Below are 18,911 nucleotides of genomic sequence, written 5' to 3' on the forward strand. Positions count from 1 at the left end.
ATAGTTGAACTATCTGTTAGGTGCAGATAGCTAGACTGGTGAGGCCGGGTGTCAGAAGGTCCAGAATATCACAGCACTTTCAAATAGCTTCTGGAATGTCAGAGAGGCAAAGCTATTTGTTGGTTTGGAGGAAGTGAGACCTGGTTTGATCTATGAATTGGAAGCTGTTGCTTTTGTCGAAGCAGCAGAAGCTTTGGGTGAGGCAGTATTGTAAGTGGCTTATTGGTTGTTTGGTGATGGCCACAACTCTGCCTGACATCTGCTGAGGATTCTTTTGCAATGCAGCAACAGTAATTCTGGCCTGTTTCTCCTAGGCAGCAATTACAGCGACAATGATAGTTAGGAGTGGGCTATGACTACACTTCTGGGTTGTTATTATATACCATGTTTCCCCGAAAATATGACATCTTCTGAAAATAAGGCCATGCCAGATTTTTGAGGTGGGCAAAAATATACACCCCCCCCAAAAAAATAAGCCTTCCCCTCCAGCAAGGCAGAGCGCTACTCACTGATTCAGTGTATCCCAAACGCAACAAGCTGGGGGAGTTGGGGGGGGGGGAAACAGGCACTCACATAGATTGGAGCCTTTGGAATACCGCTGGGTTGGTGAGTGGCGCTCTGCCCAGCTGGAGAGGAGTTGCGCGAGCGCCTGTTCCGCCCCCGGCTCATGTTCCTCCGAGCCTCACCACAACCTGGGCCAGGGCAAGGGCACTGCCACCATCCCAGCACAGAGCATGGATTCTTCTCTGGCTTCCAAACCCCGGAAGTCTGCTGCCGAGTCTGCTGGGGCAGAGAGTCTTCTGGCACTGGCTGCTCTGGGAGTGTGCTTCCTACTCTATGGTTGTGGCTCAACTGCTGGAAGACTCCCAGAAGACTCGGCAGCAGACTTCTGGGGTTTGAAAGAAGCCATTCTCAGTGCTGGGATGGCAGTGCCACCAGTGCCCTGGCCCTGCAGGGAGAGCTTGCCCAGGTCATGGTGAAGCTGGAGGATGGAACAGGTGCTCGTGCAACTCCTCTCCAGCTGGGCAGAGAGCCACTCACCAACCCAGCGGTATCCCAAAGGCGCCAAACTGCACGATCAATAGCAATAGCAATAGCAGTTAGACTTATATACCGCTTTATAGGGCTTTCAGCCCTCTCTAAGCGGTTTACAGAGTCAGCATATTGCCCCCAACAACAATCCGTGTCCTCATTTTACCCACCTCGGAAGGATGGAAGGCTGAGTCAACCCTGAGCCGGTGAGATTTGAACAGCGAACTGCAGAACTGCAGTCAGCTGAAGTAGCCTGCAGTGCTGCATTTAACCACTGCGCCACCTTGGCTCTTACCTGGATCACCTGGTCCCCCCAGCTCCTGTGGCTTGGCGCCTTCGGGATACCACTGGGTTGGTGAGTGGCGCTCTGCCCAGCTGGAGAGGGGGGTTGCTGGGCAGCTGCTCTCTTGCGAACAGGCTTCCGAAGAGCCTGGCGCAGGGATGGGAAGACGTGGGCATAGCTATACAATTTGGGATGAACACCCTTTTAATGGTATGAGAGTAGGATTGGATTTTTAGAGGAAAAACTGCAGAGTACAGGAAGCAGGAGCAGTACTCAGGTGACCTTGAGGACACAGATAAACCTCCAAGTGCTTCAAAGACCCTCTAAAAGTATGCAGATTACCAGCTGTCTGCAAGGAATATAAATCCTTCCATTCTCCACGATCCTGTCAGAGTTGAAGAAGCTTCTTGAATGAGAAGCAAAATGTCTTCAAAAGAAAAAACAAGAAAGTCCAGATGCCTCCTGAAAAAGCACTTTTGGGACAACCATGACCTGGATGACTGAGGACCTCTACATAATTTTTTGTTCATGTTTTTCCCCCTCAAAAATGATTAATAAAAACATAATTTTAAAAAATTAGAGATACATTCTGCAGTAATATTTCCAGGAATAATTCTTGAAGTAATCTGGACCAAAATTTAAAACAGTAAAAGATAAATTACTGAATTCATTACATTCTAATCAGTTTCTTGGTATTCCTCTTCCTTTCCCAGAAAGGTTACTGAGACCAAGAAATGTCTAGGAAAAGTAGCAAGTCTATTTGCTTTTTTATACTTTTTATACCGTCATCCAATGACAACAGCAACAAAGAAGCTATGCAGTATATTCTGAAAATGAATCTTCAACTCTTTCAAGAGTTCATTTCTATGTTCACTCGTAATTGTAATGAAGATGAAATACAAAAACAAAAGCATTTGCATCTTTCTTCCTCATAATCGTTTCTCCATATCTTTTCATATAGATTCCTTAGGCAGTTATTACAACCAGTATGGCAGCACTCATGCAATAATATTTCCAAACCATATTATTATTATTATTATTATGCAATTGTATCACAGCGGCCAGTTGTTTCGCCGGATTTGGCATTGGTTACTAGTCAGGCTCAACCCAGGGGCCTAGGACGTCGTAATGTATTTTCGTAATATGCGTGCAGATCCAAGCAGTGCGGCTTTTTGCATTTGACTGATGGTGATTTTGTCAATTTTTAACTGTTTTAAATGTAATTCCAGTGCTTTTGGAATAGCACCCAGTGTGTCAATTACCACTGGAATTACCATTGCTGGTTTGTGCCATAGTCGTTGAATTTTGATTTTTAAGTCCTGGTATTTTGCGATTATTATTGTTGTTGTTGTTGTTGTTGTTGTTATTGAAGAACACTTTTATAACTAAGAGAAACACTTCAGCAAGTATACTTGTAGATGTAGATTTTAAAAAAAAATAAGCAGCGTTTTAAAAAGTATGGTGAGCAAATTACTCAAGTTTTAATATGAGAAATGTTTAAAATCACAAATCTCATCCAGCAAAGCATATACACAAATATTATATTATATACTTAAAAGAGTGCTTATGGAAGTTAAGGGGAAAGTAAATGATCTTTACCCTTCAATCAGAAAGAGATATAGCATTAGTAGTTAATAGCAAAAAGTTTCAATTAAATTTTTGTTTGCATGTTTCATTAGTAACCAAAACCAGAAGTAAAATATAGAAAACTAATATGAAAACACAATTAGAAATAAACTCTGGAACTCCATTAACTTCCAATATCTAGCCAGACCTCAATTTTAATTCAGAATGAAACCATATTAATTGTGTGACTAATTACATCTAACCTTCACAAAAGGCTCCCAGAATAGGCAAAATTAAATTAGAACAAATATTAAAAGTTTACAAATTATCCAAATTGATAGAGAAAGCTTAGTGTTGGGATTTTTGTAGGAAATAAGATATATAACAGTTTGTAAAATACTGTCATCATGTTTTTTGTATTTAACTGTTACCTGCTCTTTTACTGGAGTGTTGACATTTGACAGACATTGTTGGCAGACAGCCAGAAATGATTTGACTGTTTTCCTTAATACCAATAAATCTTCCTAGAGGAAACATATGAACAATTATCCAATTTTCAGTATCAGTCAACATTTTCAGGAAAAAAATATTCAGAATAGACAGAAAGAAAATGTACTGTGGAATAATAGCTGCAGATGGCGCCTCTAAATTGGCTCACAATATCACAATTTAAATAATAAAATCCAAGAATAAAATAGACCTGCAGTAAGCAGATTTGGAAAGTGATGGGACAGAGTTACTGCAATACCTAGTTTTAAAGTTGTATTTCGATGCCTCAGAAGGGAATATTTAAGAGATTCTTTTCCTATTATGAAATGATAATACCAAGTGAAAGAAAATACCAAGAAGAAATAAAATAGACACATAAACCTAAACAATATACTAATAATATAAATCACCCTAATAAATAATATTCATATAATCAATAACAATTTATTAAAAATTATAAAATGTCTATTCTCATAGGACATAAAAGAGATACCATGCCCAAAAAGAAATGTATTATGCCAATTTTTAATTTTTAGAAAATAATTTCAAAACTATTTCTGAATCAAGACTATGATATCTAGTTAACAGTACTTTTCCAACCTCTCAATATAACTCCCTTGGCGAATCTACATGCTCAATATAAACAACCTTTCTCAAAAATAGTCTTTAACAACTTGAAAAGTCTACCTATATATTTATCAATATATCTTGCAATATAATTCCAAAATGAAACCAAAACCAGGCTTGACCAAGTCATATTATTCAATGAACAGTAGTCCTCGACTAATATTTTTAGCAATTGTTCAAAGTTATGATAGTTCTGAAAAAAATGGACTTATGACTGATCCCCAAAGTTATGGCCATTGCAGTGCACCCCAAAAGAGGGGGGGAATAAATATACATGGAGCTCTCAACTTACAGCCATTCATTTATTGATTGTTTAAAATTGCAACAGCATTGGAAAAAAATGACTTATAATAAGCCATGGGTGGTTGGAAACTGGCTCTCATTTCCAATAGTAGCAGAGTTCTAGGGTCACATGATTGCCATTTGCAATCTTCTCAGCTGGATTTTGAAAAGCTAAGTCAATAGGGAAGCCAGCAGGGAGGGTAACAAATCATGATTATGTGATATTTCACTTAATGACAACTGTGGCTAAAAGGTCATAAAATCAGGTATGGTCAATGACTACACCACTTAACAAATTTTCTGCTCCCAATTGTGGTCACACATAAAGGACTACCTGCTTAACAATACCTAGGAAAACAGTAATTATATTTAAGAAAACAGAATGGATTTGTGAGTATAAAATAATAGGGAAAAAGAATGTATTTGGAAAAAAAGTTTTCCATAATTTGTGGGAGTCAAGCACTTTTCTACATACTTTTATTCACATGAAGATGTAATTTCAAAATCTATACACTAAAACTGTGATTCTGTCATGGCAATTGTTTTTCATTTCCAGAGAGTTAGACCTTGAGGAAACTTAATGTGATATAAGAACTTCAGCTAATGAATTATGTACATACTATTAAGGTTTCACAATAAAATGATTATTCGTCTATTCTAGTTATGTTAATTATATATTTGTGCAATACATAAGAGCGGATATACAAATGTGTATATGCAGGCTGGGTGAAGAAAAATAAATAACTTTTTTCTATTGTATGTAAGTGGGAACTATGATTTTCAGATAAGAAGCTAGATACAAGGGCTATAATCTTACAGCAGACTTAATTGGAAACATATTAATACTTCAGTTAAAATGCAAGAAAAATCCCAGCTCAAATTATATAGAATAGTAATTCTCAACTGGAGCCATATGACCCTTGAAAGCTGTAGTGAAAAACATGTAACATATGCTTAGAGGGTAACTGAAAAGCAAAATGTATTACAGGTAGTCCTTATGACCATATTTGAGACCAATTTTTCTATTGCTAAGCAACATGATTGTTAAGTGAGTCACTGCAGTAATTAAGTGAATCATGCAGTTGTTAAGTGAATCCAACGTCCTTCCTTCACTTTGCTTTTTGGAAGTTGGCTTAGAAGATCGCAAATGGCCATGTGATCCCGGAATGCTGCAACTGACATAAAATACATGCTGGTTGCCAAGCACCCCAAATTTGATGGTGCTGCGACAGTTCTGCAAGAACTGGTAGTATGTCATTTTTTTCAGTGCTGTTGTAACTCTGAACAGTTGACTGCAAATTGGGCATTACCTGTATACAGTAAATATTGTCTTGTTGATGCCAGAAGTAGGGCATTTATGAAAGAATGTAGGACAATCAACTCAATTATCTCCCAGTGTTAGAATTTACTGTGATCCATAGTATCTTACTTTTGAAGGAGATCCTTCTGTAATTTTTACCAGCTGCCAGAGAATAGAATAATGGGAACACTGAAGAGCCTGAACCACTATCTGAAACAAAATCCACAGCAGACAAATAAGTATGAAGTTTGCACAGTTTGCAGCAAATATGAAGTATTGTTTGCAAACAATGTATTTAGAGGATTTAAGACTATGCAAAGGACCAGTTTATTAATTGAGATGGAGGACAAATAATATCTACAATCAACTGACATTTTAATTGCATAGTTTAGAATAGAATAGAAATCTTTATTGGCAAATGTGATTGGACACTCAAGGTATTTGTCTTTGGTGTATATACTCTCAGTGTACATAAAGAAAGCGAGGAAAGCTCAAATACAGCCTGAGCATCTCAAATTAAAAATGTATGGTATGGTTTAAAGTAGCTTGTTCCAAATTTTAAACTATGTATTTCAATAGCATGCATCTAATTTGTTACAGGACTCTAAAACGAAACTTGTGAAACTGATTTTTGCTTAACAGCATGACAATTTCTCTTACTTTTATTTTTCTCCTTATTTTTCAAACTTAAAAAAAACTTTAAAAATAAAAGGGGACAAGAAGTCTTATCAGGTGCCAAGAGAACTGTGTGAAAACACCAAGTTGCTGATGAAAATTACCCTGTTTTCCATGGATTAAAGTAGTCACATTTCTATTTAGCAATAAAGCTAATTTGAAGGACTATGGGGCACATTTTATCATTTAGCCTAACCCACTCATACAACTGTTGTGAAGGAAAAATTATGGGAGAAATAAAGAACTTGATACTTTTGCAGTCCTCAAATGAATATAAGATATGAATGTAAAAAACATTAATTAAAAATATCTCGCCTTTATTACTTTTATAAATAACTCAAAGCAGTGAACATACCTAATACTCCTTCCTTCTCCTATTTTCCTCACAATAACCCTGTGAAGTGGTTTGGGCTGAGACAGAGAGAGAGAGAGAGAGAGGGTGGCTCAAAGTCACCCAGCTGGCTTTTATGCCTAACGTAGGACTAGAATGCAGAGTCTCCTGGTTTCTAACCTGTTGCCTTAATCGCTTAAGTCCAACTCAATTTAATGGACTTTTGGTAACCACGAAATTCATTCATTCATTCATTCATTCATTCTTTCATTCATTCATTCATCCATCCATCCATCCATCCATCCACCCATCCATCCATCCATCCACCCACCCACCCAGCCATCCAGCCATCTGCCTAGCCATCTCAATTGTCAAAGCAACTTTAATAGTATTGTAGTACTATTAAAATAACATTAAAAAGAGGAAAAGTAGCAATATAAAAAAATTACATATACAGTTTTACTGGGGAACAACCAAATCCATTTCATATTGTATTATATGAATACAGCAGCACACATTACTTGCTATTTACCTGTTCTGGCATAGCTCCATGTTCAATTCCAGTCCTCAATAACCTGTAGCAGTTACTGAACAAATCCCATTTTGTAAGATCATGAGCGCTTCGAGAGAAATTAAAAATGCATTAAATAAACAAACAAACATATATAGTAAAGATTGAACAAATTCAGTAATAAAATCACTGTTATAATTAGGAGTTTAAGTACAACATATAAACTATATGATTTCTTAAACTATGAAGTTTCTTCCCTACATCTTGCATAAAGTAGCTACATACAGAGGGGGGGAGGGAGAGAGAGAGAGAGAGAGAGGGAGAGGGAAAGAGAGTTTATCTCTATATCTATTCTAACAATAGAAGCCTTCCAATCTTGCTTAATTTTTTGCTTATTTTTTCTTGGCAGTATAAATGACTGTCCATTTTTAAATAACTATAAAACTTCATAAAGCCACATACTTGTGAAATGATGTTAATCTCTTTAAAGTAGAAAGAACATTGTATACATCATCATCATCAGCTTCTTCTCCCTGGAAACAGAACAAACTGGATCATGGGCTGAGCAATTTATATATTACACTTATGTTTAAGAGTGTAGATTCCTACCTATGTATAGCAATGGTTGTTGAGAATTTGTATCGATTTGTATTTCAGAAACTAAACTCAATAGAGTTTACAAAATCTCAAACTGATTCTCAAATCCAGGCCCTGCTGGAGACACCTTACCATTTTTTAAAATTTTCACCAAAGTTACCATTTCCAAATATTCCAATATCCTAATATTACATAGATCCTAATGATTAACAGGATTTTTGAACTACATGTCTCATATATACATACCTTCAAGATTCAGCACTGAACTGCAAGTAAGATTCTCCAATGTATTGTTGCATTACTGACCAATTTAAATATAGATTTGATCTGCCTAATGCAAGTATGCATGAAAAACCTACATGCTTGACAGGAATTAAGGAATCAGATCATATATGACGATATATGTATGACTAGCTAATGCTCTTAGAAAATAAATTCTCATATTAATTCTGAAGTGCACAAATTAACTCTTTCTGATTTTGAAAAAGAAAAGAAAAGAATTTGTATCAAGTGTAAAATAACCCCAGGAATTATTGAAATATTGAAGAAAATAATAAGTTGAATATTAATACTAAAATAGAATAGAATAACAGAGTTGAAAGGGACCTTAGAGGTCTTCTAGTCCAATCCCCTGCTTAGGCAGGAAACCCTACACCACTTCAGACAAATGGTTATCCAATCTCTTCTTAAAAACTTCCAGTATTGGAGTATTCACAACCTCTGGAGGCAAGTTGTTCCACTGATTAATTGTTCTAAAATGGAGGATCACCAATTAAAATAGACTTAAAAATAGGAATATGGGCTTGTTTGGAAGATTATGTATATTGTTGGAGATAAATTGCAATTTTAACACCCATACTTTTATATTCTTTATTCACTTATAAAATTGACTTGATGTATAAAGGGCTAAATTATCTAAACAATTTAGCATATGATTTAAATTAGATATGGTATTATTCCTACTCCATGAGTCGATAATTACAATATGTATTTACAAGTTAATTGAATTCTAATTCTGAAATAAAAGTTCATGTTACATGAATATTTCTCTCTGCAAATAAAAGGGTCCTATGCAAACAAGGGGTTCTATGTACAGGTAGCCTTTGTTTAAATGACCATTCATTTAGCAACTGTTCAGTTACAACAGTGCTGAAAAAATGACTTATGATTAGACTTCACACTTAATGAGTGTTGCACATCCCCACAGTTGCATTATTTGGGCACTTGGCAACCATTATACATTTATGATAGTCACAGCATCCTACAGTCAACAGGGAAGCCTAATGGTCACAAGTAGTGGTTATATAATGTCTCTTGTAACATGTGTTATTTGCTTAACCACTGCAGCAAAAAAAAGGGGGGGGGGGTAAAATCAGGGGCAGTCTGTGATCCCATACTTAGCAATAGCACGTAGACTTACATACCACTTCACAGTACTTTACAACCCTCTCTAAGCGGTTTACAGAGTCAGCATATTGCCCCCAACAATTTGGGTCCTCATTTGACCCACCTCGGAAGGATGGAAGACTGAGTCAACCTTGAGCCTGGTGAGATTTGAACTGCCAAATTGCAGGCAGTTGGCAGTCAGCAGAAGTGGCCTGCAGTACTGCACTCTAACCATTGCGCCATCGGGGCTCATATCACTGCTTAATGACAATTTTTCCTGTTCCGCTTAAGGATCAGAAGTTAAAAATAATGGAAACTATTCAAATTTGAAACAATGCATCTATTAGAAGTATGGTCAGAGGTCTTGACTATACAAATGGCTTCTCTTCCACTTTCAAACTTAATGGAAGCAATAAATGTTTTAGGAACTAATTTAGAATCACAATATCATTAATAGCAATAGCACTTAGACTTATATATCACTTCATAGTGCTTTACAACACTCTGAACAATTTACAGAGTCAGTATATTGCCTCCAGCAATCTGGGTCCTCATTTTACTAACTTTAGAAGGATGGAAGGCTGAGTCAACCTTGAGCTGGTCAGGATCAAACTCCTGGCAATGGGCAGAATTAGCCTGCAATACTGCATTCTAATCACTGTGCCATCACGGCCAACTGTCAGGAACTAATTTCTTTGCATCACTTCACTTTATAATACAATATCTTTAAGCAGAAAAAGATATTTCTATTGTTCTCTGTGGTAAACATATTCATGTGGTTTTCCACCCACCTCTGTCTAGGCCTCTTATATACCACCAATACAATAGAAATTTAGTTCTCATTTGATGTTCTGGGATGCAAACAAAAAAAATTAAATAATTAAAATAACGTTCTGGTACTAATATGTAGGCAGATATTTTATTCTAGGGAAAACAGGATACAAGCAAACCTCATTTAATAGATCCTCCACAGAATGGTTGAATCGATCCACAAATTCATCAATGAGCTGGCTGTGAGCTATGTCAACCCTGTTCTGAATGGTATATTCTTCACTGCACAGAATGCTGTATGTTTTACTGCAGGCTTCAAGAACATCTGATTCCACATGCTTCTCTACAACAAATTTAATTTGTTTCAACAAAGCATCCAAATGCTGTGGAACAAAGAGAAATTTTGGTCAATTCTTGAAGTAATTATTCTAACTTAAACATGACAACAGAGCACAGAAATATAAAATCCCAAATACTTGCAAAACCTTCAAATTAGTATTACTCAGATTATTTTTCCATTTTGGTGTACTATACCTTCTCCATTCTTCCTGTACTGTAAATTTCTAAGTCAAAATATTGAGGAATTTGAAGAAGATTTGCTACCTTCTCTGCATCAGCAGAATACTAGCAATAGAAAATAAAAATAAAAATTAATACACAAATTAGAAAAAGAATCATACAACTATTATTACTGAATCACATTCTATTGACATACCTTTGATAGGAGCATGGGAAGTGCAATAATAAAGTGTTCGGTTAGCTTGTTCCGGTCATCTATCTGAGTTTTTCTTTCTTTTGCTGTTAAAACCTGAAAAATAGGGGGACTATCATATCATAAACAGTGGTAATATAAATATTGCCAATCAAAATATAAATTGTGGCTTCTTTATACAGCAGCTTAATTAATCTGCAAATTAATATGCTGGTTTTTAATAGGACACTACCATTATAACTCAAATTGGAAAAAAAAATCTCACTGAGAATGTTGCGATAAGAAAGAATGTAAGTAGTCCTCATTTAATGACAATAATTGGACTGGTAACTCCATCACCAAGTGACATCATAAAATGTGATGTCATGTGACACACTGTGTTATGATGGCAGTTCCAGTGGTAGTTATTAAGCAAATCCTATGCAGCTGTTAAGTCTATATCAGGTTATCTCCATTTGTGACCTTCTGTCAGTTTCGCCATTGACTTTACTTGATGGAATCCAGCAGTGAAGTTAACAAATGTCAATCACATGACCATGAGACACTACAACTATAATAATTGTGAGCCAATTGTCCAGCTCCCCAATTGTGATAGCATGACTTGGGATTCTGCTATAGCTGCAACTTTGATAACTAGTCATAAGCCTCCTTATTTAACATTGTTGTTACTTTGAACAGTCATTGAATGAATGGTTATTAGCCAAGGATTACCTGTAAAGTTATTTAAAAATACAAAGTATTTAACATATTTGACAGATTTTCTAGCATCTTAAGCCATTATCATTATGAGTGCTCATCAAGGCAAACATTTTATGTTCTGGACATGATTACAAAAAGCATCTGAATTGTCACTGTTCTAGAAAAAAATCTCAATAATTAGCATTTTATAAAAAAGTCCTTACAAAATAGAGTATTAAACTCAAATATCATTTGTAATATTTTTCCCTATTAAGGTATTTATTAAAAATCACTGAAAAAACATGCATACAAAAAGTCTAAGAGAAAAGTATCAAAAAAACTTACTCTCTTGCCAGTTCCTCTGCCCACTGGAGGGTGTGCTTCTGCAGCTTGTCGAATTGTACATACCATTAACTCTATAAGTGCACTTTCCTGACGATCAGACATCGCTACAGAGATAAAGAATATAGATGGACTAATGAAATGTGGCAACTAATCTATGCAAATGATTTTACAATTTTTGGCTCAATATTCTAAACAACAAATCATTTTATCTTCTAAAACCTGTAGCATTAATAGTAGCAGCCATATGACTGAAAATAAGAAAACCACTTTTTTTTTTTTTAAAGGGATTGTTCCAAGTCACTAAAGCACTGAATACATTGACTTCACCTTTATGACTGTCATGATTTCATCATGATTTGAGTGCTTGGCAACAGGATGTTCTTACAATAGTTGTAGCATCCCTGGAATTTGCAACCTTCTCAACCAGCTTCTGACAAGGAAACTCAATGGGGGAAGCCAGATGTCACTTAACAACCCTGTGATTCACTTATCCATGACAAAAGGTTTAAGACTTGCACACAGTCATGTAATGACTTTACAGGGTAAAATGCTATCTATGAATTGTTTTGTTAATTAATTAATTTTATCTGACTTACACAAAATTTACATATAATTTGATATAAATTTTAACATGCCCATAATGTTTGACAGAAGTTGTTTCCAAAATGCTTATCTCTTATATAAATAAAATTCTTTGTAAAACAATGATTCTTTCCTTTAACTTTAATTTATCATCCAATGGACTTTGTCAGACTTTTCAATAAAGCTGCAGACCAGATCTTAACATGCCATCCAGCCACTGATATGTTATCCATATATTTCCACTCTTTAGCAATGATTATTTGGGCTAAATAAACTAAATATGTTTTGTAGTTAATTTATCAATGGTTTACCACTATAGTTTTTTTAAAATACTTTAAGTCAGTTCCAAGCTGACTTAATTAAATTGAAATCTCAAGTGCTCTTCCAATATTTTAAACTCTTATGTTTACTTTATTTATAATTAAATTTGTTTGCTGCCCATCTCACTTTGAAGTGATTCTGAAAGGTTTACAACATTAAAAGCAATAAAACCTTAAAAGGTAAATATTTCTAAATGCAATAAAAATAGCATTACAAATCAAAGTACAATGGATCGTATCTACTGCAAAATAACTCTAGTTGCCTGTATACTGAAGTGGTTCCTTTGATTTTAAATAATATGAACTTATTCATCAACTTCTGCTAAGATGTTGTTGCAATTCTACAAAGCAGTATCTCCCTTTTAAAACATTATAAACTGAAAGCAGAGATTAAATAAGCAGCCCACTACATTTCGCTGCCTTAAATGGCAGAGACTAGACAGTGCTATGTTGTTTTAATCAAATAAGTAAATCTAATGAGTACCTTCTTCTCCTTGGACAGGTTCTTCTAGTAGCAATTCTGTCATGCATTCCCAGTCTTTTAACAATTCTTGAGAGCTTTCCCATAAACTGTCCACCAAATAAGCAGCATGTTCATGTAACTAAAAATTAAAACAAGCAAAACTTTTATAGACATTTTCAGAGACACTACTTGTAGTATTATTTGCAGCATTATGTAAGTGTGTGTGTATGTGTGTGTGTGTGTGTGTGTATAGATAGATAGATAGATAGATAGATAGATAGATAGATAGATAGATAGATATAGATATAGATATAGATATAGATATATGTAGATATAGATATAGATATACATACACACACACACACACACAACACACACACGGGAAGGAATTTGAGCTGTTACAGAAAAGATATTTGAGTCTTGGAAAGGTACAAAACATTAAAAAGAAGTCAAAACAACTCTGCCTTGGTTGGATTAGTTGTAAGTTAAAGGCTCTGACATCTTTTCAAGAGTCTATTATTGTTCCCTAACCACATTAAAATACATTTCAAGAATCATTTTCATGCTTACTGACAAGTTCAGTTTGATCTTCATCTCTTTGTATACCGACAGTACAATTTTAATTTCAGATTGTCTCAGTTTTGCAAAACATACAATAGACCACTTTCAGATGAAATGCTAGTCTACTTAGTTTTGAATCCATGAAAAGGATTTTTTTCTTTAAAAATTGTGGTGATTGTTTTCAATGGTCATTAAAATAGAAATTAAAGATTATATTTTTGAATAGTTTAGCAGTTGCATTACAGTACTGAAATCCTATCCTAAGATAATTCTTAAAAATATTCATATCTGCTATTTTTATGTTTAGCACCTTGTCATATTTTGTAATCGCATAAATTCAAGTCAGATATCTGAAAATGCATTTGATGCTGCACTAAATAATACATTTGTGGGTAATGTAATACCAGAAAGTGAATTTATCTTATTGGCATATAATAAAAGGCTGTAAAAAGTAACAGAAAAACATATTCAGTTTTAAAGTTGCTTTTTAATTAGTAGGATGTGCATTATATTAGAAAAAAATACAGATTTAATTGTAGAAGTCTAAAGCAAGATCATTTTCTCTCTTGCTTTTTATACAGTATTTAACATGATCTTGCATAACCCTGTTAACACACATTCACAGTTTTAATTTATAATTTTTTTCCAATAGTATTATAATTAATAAGGTGACTTACTATATTTCAGTGGTCTGTTCAGGTTTATAATATGTTCATTATAAAAAAACTTTATAACTTTATTTCAAGTTACAATATGAAAACTCTTAAGATTATTTAAGATTTAAAACCAACAAAAGGTTTTATTTAAACATTTTCACTTGTAGTTTTGAACATTTTCTTCAATATGATGTTATTTTATAATAATGAAATTAAACGGGTGGCTTCCAATACTTGCAGTAATGCTGGAGATCAAAATATACTCAGATTTTACCATAAGGTTTATTTTCTGGTAATAGATTTTTAACCACAATAAATAGATTTAAATAGAACAAGAAATAGATGGGAATAGGAATGGGAATGGGAATGAGAAGAGAAGAGATGGGACACACAAGGATTTTGTCTAAAATAATGCTCATTGAAAAAAGTTGTTACAACTGATCAGTTTAAATAAAATTGAACATAAATTAATTTTACCTCACTTTCAAGAAAGAAAAGAACCAGCATCCTAATAAGATTCCCATTTGGACTATTCCGTCCTCTCCTCTTGGCTAGTGCTTCCTCTGCTTGAGGATCGTGCCGACTAAATAATCTATAAAAAGATAACATCTTTTATTTTAATAATTTTTTGTCCATTTTTAATGCAATGCTCTAACAACAAATGTATTTCTTCATTTGAATCAACAAAGGGAGGTATTTACTAGCATATAAATATTTTTTCCAGTCATATAAAGATATTATGCAAATATCACGCAAACTACCCTTTTTTTTGTTTATGGAACTTAAACTGTGGAACACTATTCCTAGTTAAAATTACAAATGATGAAAATCTTAATACTGCTCTGCTAAGTCCCCATAAAAGACTCCTTATAAAAGTAATATAAAAGAGCTGTGAAAATTGGAGAAAGAAAGGCTTGGTGAAAAATTGAAAAATAATTTATAAATACTCCATATTAAAATGGTGGTCCAGTTTGAAATTGTAAATATTTTAATAATATCTTAGAGAAGGAAATATAAAACAAAATGTGAAGATCAAGATAGACTTAATACCTTGGTCTATCAGAATGTTAAATTTATGGAATATAAAATGTGATTCATATCATTATTGGCTATAAGCAATCTCAGAGCCTTCCTTTGGGGGGAAAATCCAAAGTAAAACACAAGGGAAATTAACGAACTCTTTGGGATTAGTTGGTTTTTTGGTTTTTTTAGCTTTCAACAGCCTTCTGAAAAGTAGTGTTCTAATACATTAATGGGTATTCTTTGGTTTATCCTATGCCAAACAGATTAGATGTATGTTTATATTATCAAAAGTGGGATTGTAATGATACAAATGTGACAGGGTAAAACTATAAATGTAAAATACTAAAAATGAACATTCTGGTTCTTCCCAGGACTATGCCTCATTATTCTTTATCTCATTATCCCATTATTCTTGGGTCATTGAGGCATTTTCTGGACTTAATCCTTTGAATTGGAAGTGGTTTGTAGTGGTCTAGACATTCTTTCCTGAACCACCACCACATCTGAAACCATGTAATACCGTATTCCCACTCAGAAGATATTTAGTCATTCATCATTGGTTAAATTGAGGAGTCCTTATGCTAGAAACTAACAAAGATGAACAATTTGTAGATCCATAAAAGGTTGCTGAAGACTACAGAAAATCAGCATTCAATGACTCAAATCTGTCAGTGGAAAGTATATGATCATGATAATCACCTTCACCCACATCACTACTACATCATCACAGAGCAGTTACAGATATGATTAATGAGGATTATACAGTAAGTAATCCTTGTTTGGTGATCACAATTGGGACAGGCAACTTGGTTGTTCAGCAAATGGGCACTAATTGAACTGACTGTCCTTATGATCTTTCTTCATCTTTTTGGTTTTATAAACTTTCCAGGGTTGTAGATGCTAAGGATTAGTGACAAGTTACTTTTTTAATCACATAACTGTAAATAGTTGATAAAAGAGAATTAACTGTAATTTTTTTTATAATGGGACTCATAACTAGCATTTCAAATAGCAAGCATTCCACTTGTCATAATCTGTAGTATAAAGGTACAAAATTAAAAATGCTGTGGAACTGTTAGTAGTTAATAATGCTTTTTTTAAACCAATAATAAATAAGTAACAAAATGATATCTTTGTTTCTTATGTTTTGTTCATATAGTGAAAGTGTTACAAATTTCCTAATTTATAAATGATAAATACAAACAAATGTTTTGTTGACTGGATATGTTGTCCCAGATCAAGACTACTTTAAAAAAAGCCCAACACTCTGAATTCACCATACTAAAAAAAGATGTTGAGACCTTGGAAAAAGTTCAGTGAAGAGCAACTAAGATAATCAAAGGCCTGAAGACTAAAACATATGAAGAACGGCTGCAGGATTTGGGTTTGGCTAATCTAAAGAAAAGAAGAATTAGGGGCGACATGATAGCAGTATTCCAGTATTTGAAGGGCTGTCACAAAGAAGAGGGGGTCAAATTATTCTACAAAGCACCAGAGGGCAGGCAAGAAACAATGGTTGGAAACTAACCAAAGAGAGAAGCAACCTGGGCTTAAGGAGAAAATTTCTAACAGTCAGGACAATTAACCAATGGAATAGCTTGCCTTCAGCAATCGTGGCACTCCATCACTGGAGGTTTTTAAAAAGAAACTAGACAGTCACTTATCTGAAATACTATAGGTTCTCCTGCTTGAGCAGGGGGGTGGACTAGGAGACCTCCAAGTCCCTTCCAGCTCTATTCTATTCTATTCTATCCTATCCTATCAATTGCTCTTGGAAATCTGTAACCAATTCAGAGACTGCAATATCTTTATTATTACAGTAGTGGAAACCGCATTGTGTATCAATTGCAATTTCCAGCCAGCCATATGTGAAGCAAGTTACAATCATCTCAGCATTGATATGGCATAAGTTGCTCTTAATACAATCTCATAGTCTGGATATCAACACAATTGGTGCTGCATCCTGGTTAGGGTAAATAACCTGAATTAATCAATTTTGGGATAAGTCCAGGACAATTCAAGTTCTAGATCTGCTTTTCAGAAAGAGGGCAATCCTATCCAGGGCTATCATTGGGACTATTAATGAGTCAAGGGAGTTCAACTGTGCACATAAAGGGTCTCAATTAAAACTATTTAATATGAAGCAACATCTCACTATAAATTGCATCTCTAAGGTGACACGTCAAACAAAAACTAACCTGAAAACAAACAGCTTTAAACAACAGTTAGCCACTGAAACATTAACATTCGGACAGTGAATACAGGCTTACTTTTTGTGAAGGAATTCCCCTGCTGCTACAGCAACAGGCCGATGTGCCGAATATACCAAATGATAAACATTCTCACAGTCTTCATTGGACAAAGCTTCTTCACTTCCACTGAATGAAAAAATAACACATTAAGTTCAAGAAAACTACTCAATGTCACCATCCATGTTAAGTTACCCTTAGAATAAATAGTATCTACAAAATTAAAGTAGGCCTCATGAAAAATGGACTGGCTTTAGTCCATGTTTTTAAATGGACAGCAGGCATTGAAATATGCCATGCATATTATACTAAAAGTATATTCCAAGCAAAAATTATTATGAGATCTTTATTTTAAATAAATAAATATTTTATTTATACACATGCAAATCCAAGTATACAATAAAAGATACTCATTAATCCAAAATGGTCATGGAAGATGCTCTTCTATTAATGAAAGACCATTGAAGCCTATGCAGATTCTCATTACTGGAAAGAAAAGAGCTGATTTTCATCCATTTTCTACTACTTCCAGAGTCCTTCAAACTATTTCCCATATTACTTTGTGAGAGATTTTTAGGGCTGTTATAGGACTCATGTTCATCTAAAATTGTTCTTCCCTGAAGCAGGCATTAGGGCACCATTTCCATGAACATCTGGAGTACTCCAGAGTATAGTTTTACAAAATGAGTTTGCTTTCCTAAATAAATATTGTTCTATGAAGAGACAATTCTGTATGCCATTTATATGCAAGCTAACTAGAAGTATCCAATAAATTCAGAAAATAAATCTGTCTGACATGAGACTAAAATTTTAAATTACATCAAAATATATGCTGTAACTAACATTTCATTTTAGTTTTAAATTAAGATCATATGAAATATATATCTGTGATGTGTGCTACCAATTTTATCTTAATTTTACCTAATTTTATCTTAACACCTTTCTCTATAGTATGAAGTTTTTAAAAGCTGATGGGAATACAGTACAGCAGAGGTAAAATAACATTCATATCTGGGGTAGCCTCCCAAATTTGATTTACCATAATTGAAGGGTGGCCTGTAGACACATTTATGTCAAGTACCATAAATTGATTTAACTTTTCCACTCAGTACTAGTCAACTAAATGAGTGTAAAAAAACTAAATACTAGTGGTTTTGCCCAATCTTGGTTTGATTATGAATGATGAGGGTAGGAAGGAAATAGTAAGTGCTTTAAAAAATATAAAGTCAGTATCACTAATTTTGCCTTCTTGGTATAAGAATTCAAAAGTTTGTTTTCACATCTGAAAACACAACTCCTCCATCCCCTCCCCCCACCAGCCTTTCTTTCTCTCTCTTTTTTTTTTTTACAACAGCTTCAGTGTGGAAGGATAATTTTAGAGTATTATATTTGCAGGAAGATCTAGATAAGCCCGACCTAGAGTTTAATAGGAGATTGTTTTGACAATGGACCTTGCAACCAACTTAAAAATG

At 34.5% G+C, this 18,911-nt stretch overlaps 1 protein-coding gene across 3 annotated transcripts in view; it reads right to left on the reverse strand.

Annotated features, from left to right (window-relative positions):
* STAG1 (STAG1 cohesin complex component) overlaps positions 1-18,911 on the reverse strand; it is a 193,925-nt gene that overhangs the window by 19,259 nt on the left and 155,755 nt on the right. For all 3 annotated transcript variants that reach the window (XM_087725598.1, XM_087725597.1, XM_087725599.1), the window contains 11 exons: positions 17,461-17,568; positions 14,645-14,759; positions 12,972-13,089; positions 11,586-11,689; positions 10,566-10,658; positions 10,385-10,474; positions 10,030-10,233; positions 7,559-7,629; positions 7,118-7,205; positions 5,709-5,789; positions 3,313-3,405 (listed from right to left, as the gene is read on the reverse strand). In XM_087725598.1, coding sequence (XP_087581724.1) covers positions 3,313-3,405; positions 5,709-5,789; positions 7,118-7,205; positions 7,559-7,629; positions 10,030-10,233; positions 10,385-10,474; positions 10,566-10,658; positions 11,586-11,689; positions 12,972-13,089; positions 14,645-14,759; positions 17,461-17,568 — 1,165 coding nt within the window. The remainder of the gene's footprint in view (positions 1-3,312; positions 3,406-5,708; positions 5,790-7,117; positions 7,206-7,558; positions 7,630-10,029; positions 10,234-10,384; positions 10,475-10,565; positions 10,659-11,585; positions 11,690-12,971; positions 13,090-14,644; positions 14,760-17,460; positions 17,569-18,911) is intronic.

This window comes from Thamnophis sirtalis, unplaced genomic scaffold, assembly GCF_051295495.1.
Source record: "Thamnophis sirtalis isolate CommonGarterSnake01/CBP01778 unplaced genomic scaffold, rThaSir2_p1.2 scaffold_11, whole genome shotgun sequence".
NCBI classification, from domain to species: Eukaryota; Metazoa; Chordata; class Lepidosauria; order Squamata; family Natricidae; genus Thamnophis; species Thamnophis sirtalis.